The sequence below is a fragment of the Hyperolius riggenbachi genome, chromosome 8, assembly GCF_040937935.1.
Source record: "Hyperolius riggenbachi isolate aHypRig1 chromosome 8, aHypRig1.pri, whole genome shotgun sequence".
Lineage (NCBI taxonomy): Eukaryota > Metazoa > Chordata > Amphibia > Anura > Hyperoliidae > Hyperolius > Hyperolius riggenbachi.
The window spans coordinates 42,779,994-42,800,550 of NC_090653.1; the positions used below are offsets into that span (position 1 = coordinate 42,779,994).

General features: G+C 45.7%; 1 protein-coding gene across 5 annotated transcripts in view; it reads left to right on the top strand.

The window, feature by feature from the left end:
• GPSM3 (G protein signaling modulator 3) overlaps positions 1-20,557 on the top strand; it is an 89,116-nt gene that overhangs the window by 40,089 nt on the left and 28,470 nt on the right. For 2 of the 5 annotated variants that reach the window (XM_068250318.1, XM_068250317.1), the window contains exon 2: positions 18,762-18,974. In XM_068250318.1, coding sequence (XP_068106419.1) covers positions 18,891-18,974 — 84 coding nt within the window. In that variant the 5' untranslated portion in view covers positions 18,762-18,890. The other 3 variants (XM_068250321.1, XM_068250319.1, XM_068250320.1) reach the window with 3 other exon arrangements.

Sequence of the window (20,557 nt, forward strand, 5' to 3'; positions counted from 1 at the left end):
TGGGAGCGATCCATGCGCATGGGGCTGGAGGGAGCCCAAGGTATGTATAAAACTTTTTTTTTTTTTTTTTTTTTTTATAGAGATCTCTGGTTTCCTTTAAGGGTTGAGGCCCATGTCTTCTCATTAGTGACAAACTGTAAAAATTGAATCAAATGCAATAACATTTTTATATTCATATATTCTGTACCAAAATAAAAAGCTTGTAAAAAGAAAAAGTGACAGAATTTAAAATAGAATACATAAATTGTTACCTTAGAAATTCAGTTTTTTAGATATGTATGCCATGAGAGTATATTACTGCTATTTTTGCAAATAAGGGCTTGCAATAATTGCTAGGGTACAATGAGAAAACAAAGAACACAATATAAAAAAATACACCTTTATTTCCAAATAATATTGCCATACATTGCACTAAACATAACCAGGATAAATGGGCAAATAAAATGTGTTTTTTTTTCTATAGTAGCATTGTTTATTTTAACACCATAGTTGACGGAAATGGAAAAATAGTGTATTTTTTCTTTTTTTCCTTTTTAAAAGTATAGAGAATTAAATAATCACAAAATCTATCACCTCCAAAAAGCTTAATTTGTGGCTAAAAAGACTATTTAGGTGTCTCCAGTGCTATTTTTAGGGGGCACCATTTTTTATAGGTAGGTGTTTTTCCCTACTTTGTAATAAGCGTTAAAAAAAATCATTGGCCTCAGTTTAAATGCACCTTTAGTGTACTGGTAAGTGGCTCTGCCTCTGACACAGGAGACCAGGGATCAAATCTCAGCTCTTCCTGTTCAGTAAGCCAGCACCCAGGGCCGGCCCTGTACTTTTTGCCGCCTTAGGCAAATTTTGAAAAAATTATCGGCCCTCCCCCCTCCCTCGCCTGGGTCCCCCGAACTGCGCTCCCCTCCAGCTTTAAATAGCGAGTAAGCAGCCGTCCAGCCGACAGTAAGAGGCACGGGCGGGGGTTCACTCACCTTTTCCTCGTTCCAACGTGCGCTCCACTGACGTCACTTCCTGCCACGCCGGCCACGTACAATACAGTGGGCGGCGTTGCAGGAAGTGACGTCAGTGGAGCACACGCTGGAACGAGGAAGAGGTGAGTGATCCCCCGCCCGTGCCTCTTACTGTCGGCTGGACGGCTACTTACTCGCTATTTAAAGCTGTAGGGGAGCGCAGTTCGGGGGACCCAGGCGAGGGAGGGGGGATCCGACCCCCCTCCCCACTGCTAGGCCCAATAACCCCATCCTGTCCGCTACCCCTCCAGCTCGGCGGCCGCCCCCCCCCCCCCCGCACCCACGGACGGGCGAATGCCTCCCCTAGAAGTTTGCCGCCTGAGGCAAAAGTTTCACCCCGCCTCATGAGTGGGCTGGCCCTGCCAGCACCTATTCAGTAGGAGCAGAGCCAGAACAAGGTCCTTCAGCACCCAAGGCTGAGACACCAAAGTGCATCCCTCCCACCCCAGCCGTCACACACACACTGATTGCTATTACACTACGAGGCTCCCCAAGGCCTCCAACACCTTAATTTCTAGTTATCTGGCTTGCAGGCTCTGCTGTGTACCCCCTTTTCTTATTTCTCTCTGCTTCAAACACAATAGGGGAATGATAGCTGAGTGAATTGTGCGCCCCCCTCCTACACAGCGCCCTGAGGCTGCAGCCTCTCTTGCCTCTGCCTGGCCCTGAGTAGCAGACCTTGGGCAAGACGCCCTAACACTGCTACTCCCTATGGAGTACGCCCTAGTGGCTGCAGCTCTGGCGCTTTGAGTCTGCCAGGAGAAAAGTGCAATATAAATGCTCTGTGTCTTGTTGTCTTGTTTTGACTTCCAGAAACCGTTTCTACATCTCGTGCTGTGTGAACATAGAGAAACCACTTCTCTCAGACAGTCACTTGTTACTCAAGGTGATTCTCTAAGGTTTCACCTCAGCAGCCACTTTATGACCTGCAGAAGCAGCGGCCGGGTCCCTGTGCACATCACAGCATATTTTGCAGCTTTTCAAAGCCTTGCAGAAGTTGTGTGACCTTTACAGCAGCACAGGAGAAGCAGCCGCCCACGCCTCAATGAGGAAGGACCTGGCTGCAAACTCTCTTCTGTACACTGAAAGTAAAAATGTCATCATGTTTGTGTATGTGTGTGTGTGTGGTGAAAAATTACAGACTGATCCGGGATTCTTTAATTTATCATGCAAGCTCAGATCCTGTTCCTGTGTAACGTCCGTCTGCCCTTACAACACCGCCACAAATCATCCTACAGCTGCCTGCCACCCGCCTGTCCTGCCTGTGGAGACCTGTGGAAGTGTCTGCATCCCAGTCCTGTTATCCAGAGATGGGAGGCAAACAGGATCTGATGTTGACAACTTAGTTCAGTACGCAGCAAAACCATGGCCATCTGTGCAGGGGAGTAACAACAGCCCATGAGACTCCCCCACTGCGAAATTGTCATAGGTACAGTAACCAGATTTTTCTTGGCTCAACCTGGGACAGGAAGGGCGCCGCATCAAAAAATGGGCGTGTCCATGACGTGAAGGAAAAATGGGCATGTCCATATAGTGTGGGCGGAACAAACTGTAATGTAACTCTGAGGCAGTGGGCCAGAGTTTCCTCCAAAAACAGAAGGCTGCAGCCTGCTGATCACCTGACATCTAACTGCTAAACAGTAACCAGCACAACTGCCATCTACGTGTTTACTATTTACCTGCATCAGTGTTTTACTTCAGCTAACATCTGGAAATATGCCTGAAGAAGGGGACTAGATCCCAGAAAGCTTGCATCATTTAACTTTATCAGTTAGCCATTAAAAGGTATTACTTTAACAAGACCTCCAAAAACACAGATAGACTAAGATTAGGCAATGTTCCCCAAACACATAAGAAAGCAGTGTTCCCACAATGATGTGGTGAAATGGGAGATTTGCACCATAGATGTCAGTCCATGACATGACTATGTACTGTGCTGCAGAAGATGCAAGTGCTACATAAATACACAATAATGATATGGCGGAACATTAGACTTTGACTGTGGCCAGGATTAGATTGTGAGCTCCGCCAAGGACATGACTACATTCTCTGTATATAATAACATAATAATATGGCAGGACATGAGACTATGACTATAGTAGGATTAGATTGTGCACAAAATCTGCAGAAGCTGCTGATGCTACCGTATTAGCATACCATTTAATAATTATGAGCCCCCAAAATGCCAAATGCTGCAACAATAAACCCAAAGTAGCAAATGCAGTCTCTGTGACCAATTACATAACTACAGCAACCTCAGACAAATGAAATGCAACTACCGTTACCTCTGACACATGAAATGCAGCAGAAAACGATGACTCTGACCCCGCAAATGGTAAATGAGGCAAATATTACCTCATACGGCCACAGAGTCCCACGGCTGGGACACCCGACGGCCAAAAGTGGGACATAACCTGGGACTCATTGCAGCCTGGGACAGAGGACCCTGAATTTGGAACGTGTCCCAGGTAAAACAGGACATATGGTCAGGGTATCATAGGGTCCCCTGGAATCCAAACTTCTCTCTGCTTCTCCTTGGAGGTCCCCAATGCACACTGTTGTATAGATTTAACTAAACACACCTTAAAAAACCCTACATGTTTCACCCCTCTTAAAATGAGGGCTTCGGCAGAGGTACAACAGAAAGTGCTCATGCAAGACTGCCTTGTGCTAAAGTGCATACATCTATACAAACAATATAAATCACATTTTCACAAATTGTCAGCCTTTCAGCTATAGTAACAGCCTACTATAGCTGAAAGGGTGACACATTTGTAATAACGTAAGATTTTTTAGGGTGTGTTTAGTATAATCTATACTACAGTGTCCATTGGGGACCCCTATCAGTGGTGCTCGGATACCCCCCCCCCCCCCCAGAGTGATCATGAATTCTACTCCGCCTACTTACGAATCGAAAGAGTGATTAAGATGTGGAATGCATTGCCACAGGAAGTCGTTATGGCAAACTCTATACCTGCATTTAAAGGGGGCTTAGATACTTTCCTTGCGTTGAAAGACATCCATGGCTACAATTACTAGGTAATGCCTAATGATGTTGATCCAGGGATTTTATCTGATTGCCATCTTGAGTCGGGAAGGAATTTTTCCCTTTTGGGGCTAATTGGACCATGCCTTGTAAGGGTTTTTTCGCCTTCCTCTGGATCAACAGGGATATGTGAGGGAGCAGGCTGGTGTTGTACTTTATACTGGTTGAACTCGATGGACGTATGTCTTTTTTCAACCAAAATAACTATGTAACTATGAAAAGTGACTAAAAACCCGCTGACTTTAACGGTTAGTAGCAAAGGCCCTTTACGTGCTAGATACACCAAATTTGCAGTATATTAACCCATTCGCATTCCGTCGTTTTCACTTGAGAAATGTTCACCTCTTATTCATTAGCCTATAACTTTATCACTACTTATTACAATGAACTGATCTATATCTTGTTTTTTCCGCAACCAATTAGGCTTTCTTTGGGGGGTACATTTTGCTAAGAGACACTTTACTGTAAATGCATTTTAACAGGAAGAATACGAAAAAAAACGGAAAAAATCATTATTTCTCAGTTTTCAGCCATTATAGTTTTAAAATAATACATGCCTCCATAATTAAAACTCACGTATTGTATTTGCCCATATGTCCCGGTTATTACACCGTTAAAATTATGTCCCTATCACAATGTATGGCGACAATATTTTATTTGGAAATAAAGGTGCATTTTTTCCGTTTTGCATCTATCACTATTTACAAGTTTAAAATAAAAAAAATATAGAAATATTTCATCTTTACATTGATATTTAAAAAGTTTAGACCCTTAGGTAAATATTTACATCATGTTGTTTTTTATTATTGTAATTTTTATTTTTTTTATATTAAACATTTTATTTGGGTATTTTTGGGAGGGTGGGATGTAAACTATAGTTTTATAATGTAATTGTGTGTTGTTTTTAATTTTTTTTACTTTTTAGTTGTAGTTTAACTTTTTGGCCACAAGATGGCGGCCATGAGTTTGTTTACATGACGTCACTCTAAGCGTAACACACGCTTAGAGTGACGCAGAGGGGAGGCAACGGCCAGAATAAGCACAGCTTCCGAGAGAAGCTGTCGCTTTTTCAGCGGGGGAGAGGAATCAATGATCGTGCACCATAGCCTGATACATTGATTCCGTGGCTACCGAATCCGCGGCCGGGAGTGCGCGTGCACGCGCGCGATCGGCCGCGGGAGCGCGCATGGTTCCTGGACGTAGTTTTTACGCCCAGGAACCAAAATAGGTTAAAAAGAACAGTGGGACCAAGAGGGAAAACAAATTTTTCAAAAAGCCCTTATAGTTTTTGAAAAAATTTAAAAAATTTTAAGTTTCAAAGTTTCGTGTTGAAAACCCTGCTAAAACCTGCCGACTTTAACGGTTAATAGCAAAGCCCCCTTACGTGCTAGATACACCATATTTGCCAGATATTTTAGGAAGAACAGTGGGAACAAGAGGAAAGTTTCAAAGGAAAAAAGTATACATTTAAATGCGGTAAATACATTAACTGTCATTAAATGTATACTTTTTTTCCTTTGAAACTTTAAAATCGATTTACTCTAAAACTAAGGTCTTTTTGGAAAAAAAATGTTTCCTCTTGTTCCCACTGGTTGGTGTTTCTGGCATGTAAGGGCGCTTTGCTATCAACCGCTAAAGTCGGCGGGTTTTTAATCACGAATACCGACTAGTGATCACGAGTAACTCTTGATCACGAATCGGGTAACGAGTGCATTCGTGATCGGCATTCGTGATTGAGAGCCGATCGCTAATGCCGATTACGACCGCGTGATTGCAAAAAACGGCTCGTGATCACGATTTACTTGTGATCACGAGCTTGTGATAAGCACCGCTAACCCCTATATTGCTATTGATCTGGGGTCATTTTGATGCAACTTTGCCCCAAACCACTGTGGTATTTTGTCACTTCACAATTGTTTCGAATCGTGCTATTTTTGTTATAGTTTTGCTACTTTTAAAAGTTACGTTTTAGCTCTCAGTCTCCTCTAGGAAGGTTACCCTTGTGTATTTAGTCAATCAGGTGTGTGTATTGTAATAATTTACCTGTTCCAGTGCTGCTGGTCTACTCTATGCATCACAGCTGCACACTCTTGGCTGCCATTCGCCGGCAACCGATCATGTGATCGGGAACCAGCAAATGGCAGTAGGAAGTGTGCAGCTGTGATGCATGAAGGAGACCCACAGTGCTGGATCAGGTAAAATATAACTCCACTACTGGTGCTACTCTGCATGTGGGTAAGGAGAGGGAGGAGATGTGGGTAAGGAGAGGGAGGAGATGTGGGTAAGGAGAGGGAGTAGATGTGTGCCCCCCCCCCCGGCGGTTGCAGGGTTGCAGGGGCTATTGTTATGCCCCTTAATCTGTGTGTGTAGGAATTGCAAAGTGACTGACTCCACCACAAACTGGAGGTTCAGTTATGGCTGGGCACCAGTGGGCTGCGTCACCTACTAGCTTCTGTAGGAAGACGGTTGGCTTTCCTGCAGTACTTTGTGTCTCCACCCTCTTCCTGGACATCATTTAAGTCCAGCTACACCCAAAACTAAACAAAGCAAATTCTTGAAAGCAATTGTGTTTTTAAAAAAATATCCTATTGTAACGATCGGTGTAACACAGAGAGGATCTGATTATTGGTGATCTGCAGTATCACCAAAAATACAGATATATACCTGATTATTGATGATCTGCAGTATCACCGATAATCAGATATATTACTAACCTCTGGGCACCTGAGAGATATGAGTGTTTGGTGCAACAGTAATACTTTGAGAACAATACCAGGAGGACAGGTACAAGGCAGTAAGGAATACTGCTAGAGTATGAGTACCTTTCAGCAGCCTGAGACTCTGCCGCAGGGATGAGTCAGACTGGGAGAGGGAAGGACCAGAGCGTGAGTGACACCAAAGGGAGGATGTCACTGACAGATCTGTGAACTATCTCTAAACTGGGGAGATAACCCTCAAGGTCGGACAAGCCAGGTTGGCAACACACGGACATACAAAGTACAAAGACAGGAGGCTGATTTGGTAATCCTAAGGCAAGCAGGGTTTGGCAACAGAGAATCAGATATGGCGAAGTACCAAATCAGTGAACAGAAGAGTGGTCAGGAAATCAGAAAGTCATAACAGATAATAAACAATGCCTAGTCTTGGGTGTGAGCTCCGTGATCATCAACACCCTGGAACTAGTCTGAAGTATAACAGAATGGTAACACAAGTCCCTAATCTTGGGTGTGAGGTCCTTGATCATCAACACCCTGGAACTAGTCTGAGGTGTAACAGAATGATAACGCAAGTCCCTAATCTTGGGTGTGAGGTCCTTGATCATCAACACCCTGGAACTAGTCTGAAGTATAACAGAATGATAACACAGATTCCTAATCTTGGGTGTGAGGTCCTTGATCATCAACACCCTGGAACTAGTCTGAGGTGTAACAGAATGGTAACACAAGTCCCTAATCTTGGGTGTGAGGTCCTTGATCATCAACACCCTGGAACTAGTCTGAAGTATAACAGAGTAATAACACAGATTCTGACAATAAGGTCTGAGTGCTACCACGTAGTGATCGCAACGGCAGACAACCAGCGAATGACCAGCACCCAGTATATATATAGCCCAGCGCTCTCCAGCGCCTCCCTTAAGTGCTGGGCCAATAGGAACTGGTACAACCGTCAGCTGACCGGCTGGGTCAGCTGACTCCCTTCTGACTGTCATAAAAGTTCTGCCTCTCAGCGCGCGCGCGCGTCCTTCTAAACCTGTGTGGATTATCAGTCCCAGCCACACCAGACATGTCTTGCGTATCACCCGCCGCGCTGGACGTGGAACCAGCCGCACCGCTATCAAGGCATGCGGCGGTTTCTCCGCGTTCAGCCACACTGGCAGATGTAGGCCTACACGTGCAAACCGCCGCGTTGGATGCGGAATCAGCCGCCTTGTTCTGAGCACACGCGGCGGCTTTTCCGCGTTTTCTCACACCTATCTTATCATTATTATGTATTAACATAGCCGGGACATCTTCTGCAGCACATTACAGAGTACATAGTAACTGTCCTCAGAGGAACTCACAGCATAATCCTATCATAGTCTAATGTCCTACCATATGACCGGTATTATTGTGTATTTATATAGCACTGACATCTTCTGCAGCACTTTACAGAGTACATAGTCATCTCACTGACTGTCCTCAGAGGAGCTCACAATCTAATCCTACCATAGTCATAGTTTTATGTCCTCCCATATTATTATTATGTATTTATATAGCACTTACATCTTCTGCGGCACATTACAGAGTACATAATCATGTCATTGACTGTCCTTAAAGGAGCTCACAATATATTTCCTACCATAGTCATAGTCTAATGTCCTACCATATTGTTATGTATTTATATAGCACTGACATCTTCTGCAGCACTTTACAGAGTACATAATCATGCAGGGCCGGGCCGAGGCAGAGGCTGGAGAGGCTCCAGCCTCAGGGCGCAGTGTAGGAGGGGGCGCACAATTCATTCAGCTGTCATTCCCAATTGTGTTTGAAGCAGAAAGAAATAAGAAAAGGGGATACATGACAGTGACTGCAAGCCAGATAACTAGATATTAAGGTGTTGGGGAGGTTGGGGGCCTTGGGGCACCTCTTAGTCTAATAGCAATCAGTGTGTGACGGCTGGGGTGGGAGGGATGGGGGGGTGCACTTTGGTGTCTCAGCCTTGGGTGCTGAAAGACCTTGTCCCGCCTCTGTAATCATGTTACTGACTGTCCTCAGAGGAGCTCACAATCTAATCCTATCATAGTCACAATCTAATGTCCTACCATATTATTATTATTATTCTAACCTAGCTGATGGCTTTGCAAGGAGTAGAAGTGTGCGTGACATATCTCTCTGGACATCCTGCTTGCCACACATGCATGCCATATCTCACCATCCAATCAGGACTGTGCTCAGTCTCAGTGGGGTGGGGCGGATGGACACAGCGCCGTGGCCAATAGGGGCGGGGCAGGAGGGGCGTGGCTTTCTGCCTCTTTCTTATTCTTCTGTGACTAGAAAGCATCTCTTTCCCGTAGTTTTATTTGATCTTATAAAAGCATACAGAGAGCCATACTGGATTCCACAAACTCTCTGAACAACTCGAAACTTGTGTGTGCGTTACATAGAATTATACATCCCCAGACTCTCTTCCAATGTGCACCTCCCCATTCCTGCTACACATATAATGCTGAATCAAAAAAGACTAAAGCCTGCTACACACATACAATTCTGATTGGCCAATTTAACCACTTCAAAGTAGTATGAGAGCTTACCTGCGCAATCTGTTTATAGTATTTAAAATCTGTTGGCCCTCATACTACATGGAAGTGGTAAAATGTGCCAATCAAAACTGAATGTGCGTATGCACCCTAGGGATAGCTGTCATATCTTGACTGAAGGTTTTTTGGGGAAAAATACAGTAGCAATAAAAAGTATGTGAACCCTTTGGAATGATATGGGATTTCTGCACAAATTGGTCATAAAATGTGATCTGATCTTCATCTAAGTCACAACAATAGACAATCACAGTCTGCTTAAAGGGACACTTAAGGCAACCTAAAAAATTGAGTTTTAAGCCTCATACACACGGGCTACAACTGTCGCCACAACCACGTGGCACGCGCGTGTTGCGGCGACAGGTCGCCCGTGTGTATGAGGCGCGTGCCACGAACCGTCGCTTGTCAGAGCTGTCGCCAGGCGAATGACTTGGCCAATCGCCGGCAACAGCTGTCGCCGCAACTTCGACGCAACTGTCGCTGGTTCGCCGTGTGTATGCGGACTAGCGACAGCAATTCCATACACAATGTATGGAGCTTCAGGCGGGGGGGGGGACGGCGGGGTGGGGGGGGGAGGAACCTTCGGCAACAGCTTTCGCCAAATCTGTGTCCCTCTGTACGTTGTGGGTACGGATGTTGCACAGAGGGACCTGGCGAGGAGCTGTCGCTGCTTTTTTTAATTTTTTATGGCCACAGCGGTGGCTCGTGTGTATGAGCCATCACTCACTTGGGGCTTCCACCAACCCTCTGCAGCTGTCCGGTGCCCACGCAGTCTCACTCCGATGCTCCTGTCCCCTGCCGGCAGCCATTTTCTGTTATCGGCGACAGGCACCGACAGGCCTGGGAACGCTAGTGATTCTTCGTGTTCCTGGCCGCAGTATAGAGGGGGCACTATTGCGGCCACGAACGTGAAGAATCACTTGCATTCCCAGCCTGTCGCCGAAAATGGAAGTGGCTGCCGGCGGGGACAGGAGGATCGGAGGGACACGGCGAGGGTGCCGGACACCTGCAGGGGGCTGGTAGAAGCCCCAGGTGAGTAATACTCATTTTTTTAGGTTGCCTTAAGTGTCCCTTTAAACTAATACCACACAAGTAATTAAATGTTTCCATGTTTTTATTGAACACACCAGGTAAACATTCACAGTGCAGGTGGAAAAGGTTGGATTTAATAACTGGTTGAACCTCCTTTGGCAGCAATAACTTCAACATAACGTTTCCTGTAGTTGCAGATCAGATGTGCACAACGGTCAGGAGTCATTTTTGACTATTCCGCTTTTCAGTTCAGCAATATTCTTAGGTTGTCTGGTGTAAATCGTTTTCTTGAGGTCAGGCCACAACATCTCAATCGAGATGAGGTCAGGACTCTGTCATGGGCCTCAATTCACTAAACTTTATCAAACACTTCATCGAACGTTTGATAATTTACCTCATGAGTAAAATCTAATTTTGAATTCACTAAGGTGTTATAGATTTATTGAACGTTTTATTGATAACACAAGATAAACACCTTAGTGAATTCAAAATTAGATTTTACTCATGAGGTAAATTATCAAACGTTTGATAAGTGTTCAATAAAGCTTGGTGAATTGGAGGTCATAGTGTTGTGTGTTTCTTCCAAACAACTCAACTTTGGTTTCTTCTATCCACAGAATATTTAGCCAGTACTGCTGTGAAACATCCAGGTGATCTTATGCAAACTTTAAACATGCAGCAATGTTCTTTTTGGACAGCAGTGGCTTCCTCTGTGGTATCCTCCCATGAACTCCATTCTTGTTTAGTGTTTTACGTATCGTAGATTCGCTAACAGGGATGTTAGCATATGCCAGAGATTTTTGTAAATCTTTAGCTGACACTCTAGGATTCTGGGACTGATCAACAGCAAGACTTTTGGTGAAGATACTTTTATAACCCTTTACAGCTGTATGCAAGTCAGCAATTCTTAATCGTAGGTCTTCTGAGAGCTCTTTTGTGCGAGGCATCATTCACATCAGGCAATGCTTCTTGGGAAAAGCAAACCCAAAACTGGTGTGTGGTTGACATCCCAATTAGCTCTCGGAGATAGAGTCTAGGGGTTCACATACGTTTTGCACCTGCACTGTGAAAACATGGGCCTCAATTCACTAAACTTTATCAAACACTTTAGCAAACGTTTGATAATTTACCTCATGGGTAAAATCTAATTTTGAATTCACTAAGGTGTTATATGTTTATCGAATGTTTTATCGAGAAAACATTCAATAAACCTATAACACCTTTGTGAATTCAAAATTAGATTTTACCCATGAGGTAAATTATCAAACGTTTGATAAAGTGTTTGATAAAGCTTAGTGAATTGAGGCCATTGTGTGTTCAATAAAAACACGGAGACATTTCATTATTTGTGTGGTATTAGTTTAAGCAGACTGTGATTGTCTATTGTTGTGAAAATCAGATGACATTTTATGACCAATTTCTAGAGAAATCCATATCATTTCAAAGGGTTCACATACTTTTTTTGTTACTGTATATGAAGCCTATTGATAATCTGAAGATATTGTAAATAGTGATGAGCGAAAATGCCAATATTCTTTTCGCAATCATTTTCATAAAAATAATGTTAAATTCAATTGTCGGGCAAAAATGCCATCAAAAATAAGTTTTGTTAATTTACCGGTATGTGTTTTTTGTGAATTTTCACGGTAAAGTGGATTTTCACAGTAAAATATAGTCTCCGCAATTTTGTTGTAAATTTTTACTGTTATGTATTGTCTCTGCTGAATAACACATTCATTGAAGTGTGCCAGTCAGAGCTCAAATATATGAACTACTAGCTGATGGCCTGGTGTTGCCCGGGTATGTATTTAGCTGGTGTTGGCTTTGCCCACTTTTTCTAACCCTAACACACAAACAGTCAATGACCTAGTTTGTGAGCTTTGTGATTGTAACGATTGTGGAACTTTCTCCGTGATCAGCGCACAACGCGTGCGCTGAGACGGCGGAAATCCTCCACAAGCGTATATTTGCAGGCACCCAGCAAAAGGTGCTACGCACCCGTAGAGGGAAAATTCCTGTCGGCAGATGGCGCTGGGGAGTGCAGAGGAACCAATCCTCTGTACCTCCACAAATGCCAGACAGGAATTGTACGAAGCGCAGAACGCAATCGCAAGAGAGGCGATTGCGAATGAGACTAGCAAAGGGACAGGTTGTATGCATGTGCGCCAACCCAGTCGCCACCCCGCGACAGTGCACACACAACAGCAGACACGAAATGGGAACGCGATCGCGAGAGGTGCGATCGCCAGACGTGACACAAGGCAGATCAGAACAGAATACGAGGTAGCAAAGGCACAGCAAATAATACAATGAGGAGATACGGAAAATAACAAACGCTAGCTAACCGCGAACACCGCACTCATTCGCAACAGTGCACGCGGTTATGCGTGGTCTCCACGTGATAAGCACAATAGAGACAAGCACGCCTAACTAACCATCGACAGACAAACATGAAACAGAGGATGCGAGCGCTTGCTTAACGGTTACCTCACCGAGCCTCCAGCAAGCATCCGTAGCAGACAAGACAGACACACGAAAACAGGGACAAGCGGGAAATAGGATCCACAGCACTAGCGAAAGTGGCTAGCGCGATCCAGGTACAGAGTAGCAGAACAGAAGGATCCACAGCACTAGCGAAAAGTGGCTAGCGCGATCCCAGGAGACAGAACAGAAGGATCCACAGCGCTAGCAAAAAGTGGCTAGCACGATCCCAGGAGACAGAACAGAAGGATCCACAGCGCTAGCGAAAAGTGGCTAGCGCGATCCCAGGAGACAGAACAGAAGGATCCACAGCGCTAGCGAAAAGTGGCTAGCGCGATCCCAGGAGACAGAACAGAAGAGATAGCTGGTAGCAACCGCTGCACCAGCTATACTCCAAGAACAGAGATCAGAACCATTTCCTGTCGACCACCGCTGGGACAGGACAACAGCAACAGAACAAACAAACAGATAAACAATCCTAACTGCATTAGGGAATCTGCCTAGCACAGTTTCCAGGAATTACTCTAAGCTGATCTTCAAACAAAGAGCATGGCTGACACTCTCCAGAGTGTTTCACAGGAAAACTCCTTATGAACAGCAAAGCATTGTGGGACACACATAGTACTTATAGTACACGCCTCCAATGAATGTGGCCAGGCAATTTGCATGACAACGTATGCAAATTCCTCAGCAAGCACAAGCTGCAAAACTGACAGAAGCTCTTCTTTCCAGAGTCCTGCAGCATGCAAACCTACACAATGGTCAAAAAGCTGCCTGCCTGCACAGGCAGCTGAGCAAATCATCACAGTGATCTTTGGCAACAATAATTAGCATTAAAATGAAAAAAATCTGATTGGCTGTTTGTGGCTCCACCCCCTTTTCTGAACTTGAACCCCAGTCACCCAATGACCAACTGTACCAGGTTTGAGGCCTGTCCCATTAACAGTGCAAGAATGGCAGCAATTAAATATTCCCCTTGAAAAGCAATACGTGAATTTTGATTGGCTGTTGTAGGCTCCATCCACTTTTCTGAATATTTATCCCAGTCACCCAGTGACCAACTGTGCAAAGTTTGAGAACCCTCCCATTAAAAGTGTAAGAATGGCTGCAGTTTACATTTTTCCAGTGAAATTTGTATTTGTCTCCACCCACTTTTTGGTTATGGGGATAAAAATCTTTTAATCTATCCCCTCCTCTCAGAAGCCTTTTTTTGCTATTCCTTATTAGTGAGGGTTACACTTTATGCTGGGTACACACGTTGCAATTTCCCGCTCGATCCGCGGGATCAATCGGGATTGATTCAATTATTTCTGACATGTTCAATCAGGTTTTGATCGATACAGCCGTCGATTTTGCATACTTATCATGCAAAATCGACGGCTGTATCGATCGAACATGTTGGAAATAATCGATCTATACCGCTCAATCCCTGCGTGCAATGCTAGGAATACACGGCTCGATTTGAGCCATTAAAGAGACTCCGTAACAAAAATTGCATCCTGTTTTTTATCATCCTACAAGTTCCAAAAGCTATTCTAATGTGTTCTGGCTTACTGCAGCACTTTGTACTATCACAGTCTCTGTAATAAATCAATGTATCTTTCCCCTGTCAGACTTGTCGGCCTGTGTCTGGAAGGCTGCCAAGTTCTTCAGTGTTGTGGTTCTGCTATGCACTCCCCCCTCCAGGCCCCTCTATGCACACTGCCTGTGTGTTATTTAGATTAGAGCAGCTTCTCTCTTCTCTCTTATCTTTTACAAGCTGGATAAATCGTCCTCTGAGCTGGCTTGACTTTCACATACTGAAGAATTACAGACACAGGCAGAGCTGTTTGCAGGAAGAAACGAGCAGCCTGAAACTTCAGTGCATGAGAGATGCAGGGGGAAAGAAACACACAAATGATCTCTTGAGATTCAAAAGGAATGCTGTATACAGCCTGCTTGTGTATAGATGTATTTTCTATGTGTGGACAATCTGTACATCAACCTACTTCCTGTTTTGGTGGCCATTTTGTTTGTTTATAAACAAACTTTTTAAAACTGTTTTTAACCACTTTTAATGCGGTGCGGAGCGGCGAAATTGTGACAGAGGGTAATAGGAGATGTCCCCTGACGCACTGGTATGTTTACCTTTGTGCGATTTTACCAATACAGATTCTCTTTAAGATGGCTCGATAGATAATTTCCGACATGTCCGATCTCCCGCCCGATCATTTCGCCGCTCGATTCCAGTGAATGGAAAAAGATAAGAGAAAGGAGCGGAAGAGAATTGACTGCGAAATCGAGCGGCAAAATCGAGCCGTGCATGCCCAACAACACAAACAGAAAGGGATAGGACTACACAGGTGCTGCTATCTGAAGACTGATCTTGTTGCCATACCACAATGCATGCCTGTTGCCTTGGCACTCAACACCACAAACCGCACTATTTTTTTATATTTGCAATATCCTGCAGACTGACAAAGCTGTGTGCAAATATTTCCATGTTTTGTGCTCAGGACTGTTTAGACACCTTTTCTAAACCGATGCCTAAATAACAGCCATCAGCTGCAGCACTGTTTTAAATAACTGGGTGTTTTCTGAGGGCATTGCTTACCCAGGACGTGCCTAAATTTAGCAGACCTGCTGGCTAAGCTGTAAATCAAACAGCCAATCGCCCACTTCCTGGTCACATGATTGCTGTATTTGCAAAACACAACAGTCATGTGCTAACAAAAAATAAGAGAAGAAAAAAACACAATAGAATGACAGGTTCCGGATTACCAGCCGCTGTTTTGTAATCAGAGTTCTGGGCAATTGCCTCACAAACAATAAGACAGGACAAATAACATGTATATTGTGCTTTTCACCAGGAAGACTCAAAGCGCTTGAGCTGCAGCCACTAGGGTATGCTCAGTAGGCAGTAGCAGTGTCATGGAGTCTTGCCCGTGGACTCCTTTCTGAATAGGTGCTGGCTTACTGAACAGGAAGAGCCGAGATTTGAACCCAGGTCGCCTGTGTCAGAGGCAAAGCCCTAAAGTGGATCCGAGATAAACTTTTACTCATTGCATAATTGTGTTCCTTTCATATAGTTTATATGGCATTCCTCAAGCCAAATACTTTTTTGTTTAGTTTTAATACTCTAATTCCCTATAAACTAAATAAGCCTCGCTCACAGCTTTTCCAGTGCCACGGCACTCTCAGACCAATGTAGCAAGGGCTTATGGGAGCTCAGTCTGGGCAAGATGAGGGGGAGGTGTTACTAGCCAGAGATTTCAGAGGCAGAGGGGAGGAGGGAGGAGAAGAGAACAGAGAAGTTTTCACAGGCTGAGGGCTGGAGATGCACAGCAGCTTGTCTGTGTGTAATGTTTACAAGCAGAACTTGGCTGCTCTCATTGTATCACAGAAGAAATAATCATATTCTGCTGAAGCTGTTTGCAGCTAGATTTGCTGTGTAAACTATCTAAACTTTAGATAAGATATACAGACAAGTTACTTGTTATAGTTTTCATCTCGGATCCACTTTAAAGAGGAACTGTAACCAAGGGATTGAACTACATCTCAGTCAGTAGCTGATACCCCCTTTCCCATGAGAAATCTTTACCTTTTCTCGAACAGATCATCAGGGGGATCTGTATGGCTGATATTGTGGTGAAACCCCTCCCACAGTGTGATGTCATGACCAAGGACCTGACATCAGTGTGGGAGCCTTGTTGTATTGTGGGAAATAACAGCTGTTTCCAACCGCCAAGCAATCTAACCCCTACCATCATGTCACTAACTGTCCTCAGAGGAGCTTACAATCTGATGCCTGCCATCACTTCACTAACTGTCCTCAAAGGAGCTTACAATCTGATCCTTACCATGTCAAAATTTAGGATGCTTTCGGTCCAGGGGCAGCTGGTGATCAGGGGCGGCGCTACACTGGGGCTTGCCGGGGCTGAAGCCCCAGCTGACAAACTGTAAGCCTCCCCCAAAGCCCCCCCAGAGCTGTGTGGACTTAAAAAAAACAAAACCTTTCCCTCATGCTGCTGCTGCTTAAATGTTCTGTCCTCATCAGTGTCGTTATTAGCTCAATTTATTTCTAGCACGTGCCGGTATCAGCCCCATTGTGCCCCGAACGGGCATTTCTAGTGTACAAAATAGTCCTGATTGCTGCATATTTACACTAGCTGTCTGACTCAAAGGCGGAAGGATACAGGATTTTGCAGCTGCAAGGCGGAGGGATACAGTTTCAGCTGACAGCGCGGGTGTTTGAAAAGCTTTTAGGAACTAGGAAGGAAGAATTGAAGAGAGGAGGAGGAGAAGCAGGAGGCTGGAGGAATGTCTGATGCTGTAGTCAGAAATCAGCGGTGTCTGTGAGTGTTTCTCCCCCACGACTTCACTCACACCACCAGTGGACAAAAGGGCAGATCATGGATGTCTGATAGCTGACACCACGGAGAGAAGCAGGCACGGAGGGATTACTAGTGACTAGTGTGAGTCTATGACATCCAGGGAGAAGCAGCAGCAGGATAGACACTGTGAAAGCAAGCAGGGATTCTGGGCATATATTAGAATAGATGGCAGATCACCAAGTACATTTCTCTTAGCATGCAGGGAACTTGGTTACTCTGCTGTTCAGGGAACGCAGTCACACATCCTCACCATACACTGAAAATAATGCACTTTACCTGACTGCTTAATAGCTAACCTGTTGCTTATTATATGAATGATATGGTGCAAAATCATTTTGTGGGGCACAGGGTGCCTAATTGCTATATGGGAAACTTCTACTTTTTTGTGCTGGAGGGGGCACGGGTGTCATGTGCTTGGGAGACAGGGGTGTCATGACACCCCTGTCTCCCCAGCTCACAATACCCCCTGTCCTCCCAGCATGACACCCCTGTCCCTCTGTTTCCTCAGCATACATTTACTGGTGAAAGGCTGTCTGTCATTATGTGCATTTACTGGTGAAAAGCTGTCTCTTATGTGCATTTACTGGTGAAATGCTGTCTGGGGAAACGCTGTTCCTCATTACATGCATTTACTGGTGAAACGCTGTCTCTCATTATGTGCATTTACTGGTGAAATGCTGTCTGGGGAAACGCTGTCCCTCATTACATGCATTTACTGGTGAAAGGCTGTCTGTCATTACGTGCATTTACTGATGAAAAGCTGTCTCTTATGTGCATTTACTGGTGAAACTTTGTCTCTCATTACGTGCATTTACTGGTGAAATGCTGTCTCTTATTACATGCATTTACTGGGGAAACGCTGTCTGTCATAATGTGCATTTACTGGTGAAAGGCTGTCTGTCATTGCGTGCATTAACTGGTGAAAAGCTGTCTCTCATTACATGATTGTTGATTGATGCTTTTACTGGTGAAACACTGTCTCTTACGTGCATCTTACGTGCATTTACTGGAGAAACGCTGTCTGTCATTACGTGCATTTGCTAGGGAAACGCTGTCTGTCATTATGTGCATTTACTTTATATTTTTTTTATGCAACTACATTAGCTGGTACAAATACATTACAGTTAGTCCCTCCCACACGATGTCATGACCACACCCACATGTTCGCCGCGGCACGCTTCGCGCGCCGCAAATTCCCCCCATGAGCCCCGCCTGCCAGCCATTGTGCCCCTCTTGAGCCCCCCCAGAAATCTGAAGCTGGAGCCGCCACTGCTGGTGATAGTGGGCCTTGGGCAGTAAATCCAGCCCTGTCCATAATGTGACCAGCTAGGCTCTATCAAAACTGAGATTATAAGGGACAGAGGTACTCATCTGCGTTCCTAAGCAATAATCCAGTGCTCTTCCAGGCTAGTGTACCTATCCAATATTTACATTAGGAAAATGCAATGATCTGGGGTCAGAGTCCACATTAGGAACATGTGCATTATATTAGCATCTGCTCAATCTGGTCTCGTCTCGTTCCACAGATTCTCTGAGTGAGGGAAGATAAAGACGGGAGAGAGAGACAGAAGGACATCATCCCTGACAACAAAGGATCTATGAGACAGCAAATGTCTATGTAGATAAAAGGAGATACTGCGACCCAAGTGTGGACCATGAGTACGTCAGGGGATGCAGAAGGCCAAAAGCCAGCTGAGACTGAAACTCCACTGCTTAGAGAGAGTGACTCTTCCACACAGGTGAGTGCAACACTGCATGGGTCTTTATTCCTGTCAGGTGATCTCTGCGGAATGTTTGTTCACTGAGAGTTCTGAAGCCAGTACAAAATGTATCTGGTCGCCCAGAAAGAATCAAGGGGGCAGTGGTTGGCATCGGGAGTGGGTAAGGCTAGGCATGGGGGTGGTTAGGATTAGGCCTCAGGTAGGGTGTCTGTGCAGGGGGGCGGTTAGGGTTAGGAGCCAAGTAGGGTGTCGGTGCATTGTGCGGTTAGGTGTCATGAACTTTGCAGGGGGGGGGGGGGTGTTTGGTTTAGGGTTAAGCGTCAGGCGGGGCATTTATGCGGGGGGGGGGGGGGGTTTGGTGGTTAGGGATAGGCGTCAGGTAGGGTGTCTGTGTGTGTGTGTGGGGGGGGGGTGGTTAGAGGTCAGGTAGGGTGTCTGTGCAGGAGGGTGGTTAGGGTTAGGCCTCGGGTAGGGCGTCTGTGCAGGGGGGCGGTTAGACGTCAGGTAAGGTGTTTGTCATGAACGGTGTCTTTGTGGGGGGGGGGGGGGGCGGTTTAGGGTTAGGCGTCAGGTAGGGCTTTTATGCGGGGGGCGGGTTGGTTATGGTTAGGTGTCATATAGGGTGGCTATGTGGGGGGTAGTTAGGAAAAGCCATCATGTAGGGTGTCTTTGCGGGGGAGGGCAATTAGGATTAGGTGTCAGGTAGGGTGTCTGTGGTGGATAGGGTTAAGCTCCAGGTAGAGTGTCTGTACAGGGAGGTGGTTAGGGTTAGGCTCAGGTAGGGTGTCTGTGTTGGGGGGGTGGTTAGGTGTCAGGTAGGGTGTCTGTGCGCTAGGTAGGGTGTCTGTGCAGATGGGCGGTTAGGTGTCAGGTAGGGTAACTGTGCGGGGGAGGGACGGTTAGGGTTAGGCGTGTCAGGTAGGGTCTCTGTGCGGGAGGATGGTTAGGGTTGGGTGTCAGGTAGGGTGTCTGTGCAGGGGCGCAGTTAGGGTTAGGCGTCAGGTAGGGTGTCTGTGCAGGGGGGCGGTTAGGGGCCAGGTAGGGTGTCTTTGAGGGGGTTGTTAGAATTAGTGGTCAGGTAGGGTGTTTGGGCGGGGAAGGGGGGGTTAGGTGTCAGATAGGGTGTTTGCCCAGGGGGGGCAGTTAGGGTTAGGCGTCAGGTAGGGTGTCTGTGCGTGGGCTGGTTAGGGTTAGGTGTCAGGTAGGGTGTCTGTGCATGGGGGCGGTTAGGGGCCAGGTAGGGTGTCTTTGCAGGGGGTTGGTTAGAATTAGTGGTCACTAGTCAGGTAGGGTGTTTGTGTGTGTGTGTGTGGGGGGGGGGTTAGGGTTAGGTGTCAGTTAGGCTGTCTTTGCAGGGGGGGGGGCAGTTAGGGTTAGGGGACAGGTAGGGTGTCTGTGCGGGGGCTGGTTAGGGTTAGGCATCAGGTAGGGTGTCTGTGCAAGGGGTCAGTAAGGGTTAGGCGCCAGGTAGGGTGTCTTTGCGGGGACTGGTTAGGGTTAGGCGTCAGGTAGCATGTCTGTGCGGGCAGGCACGGATCTAAGGGGGGCAGGCGGGTCTCTTGCCCCAGGCGCAATTTGTTGAAATAAAAAGGTGGCAAAAT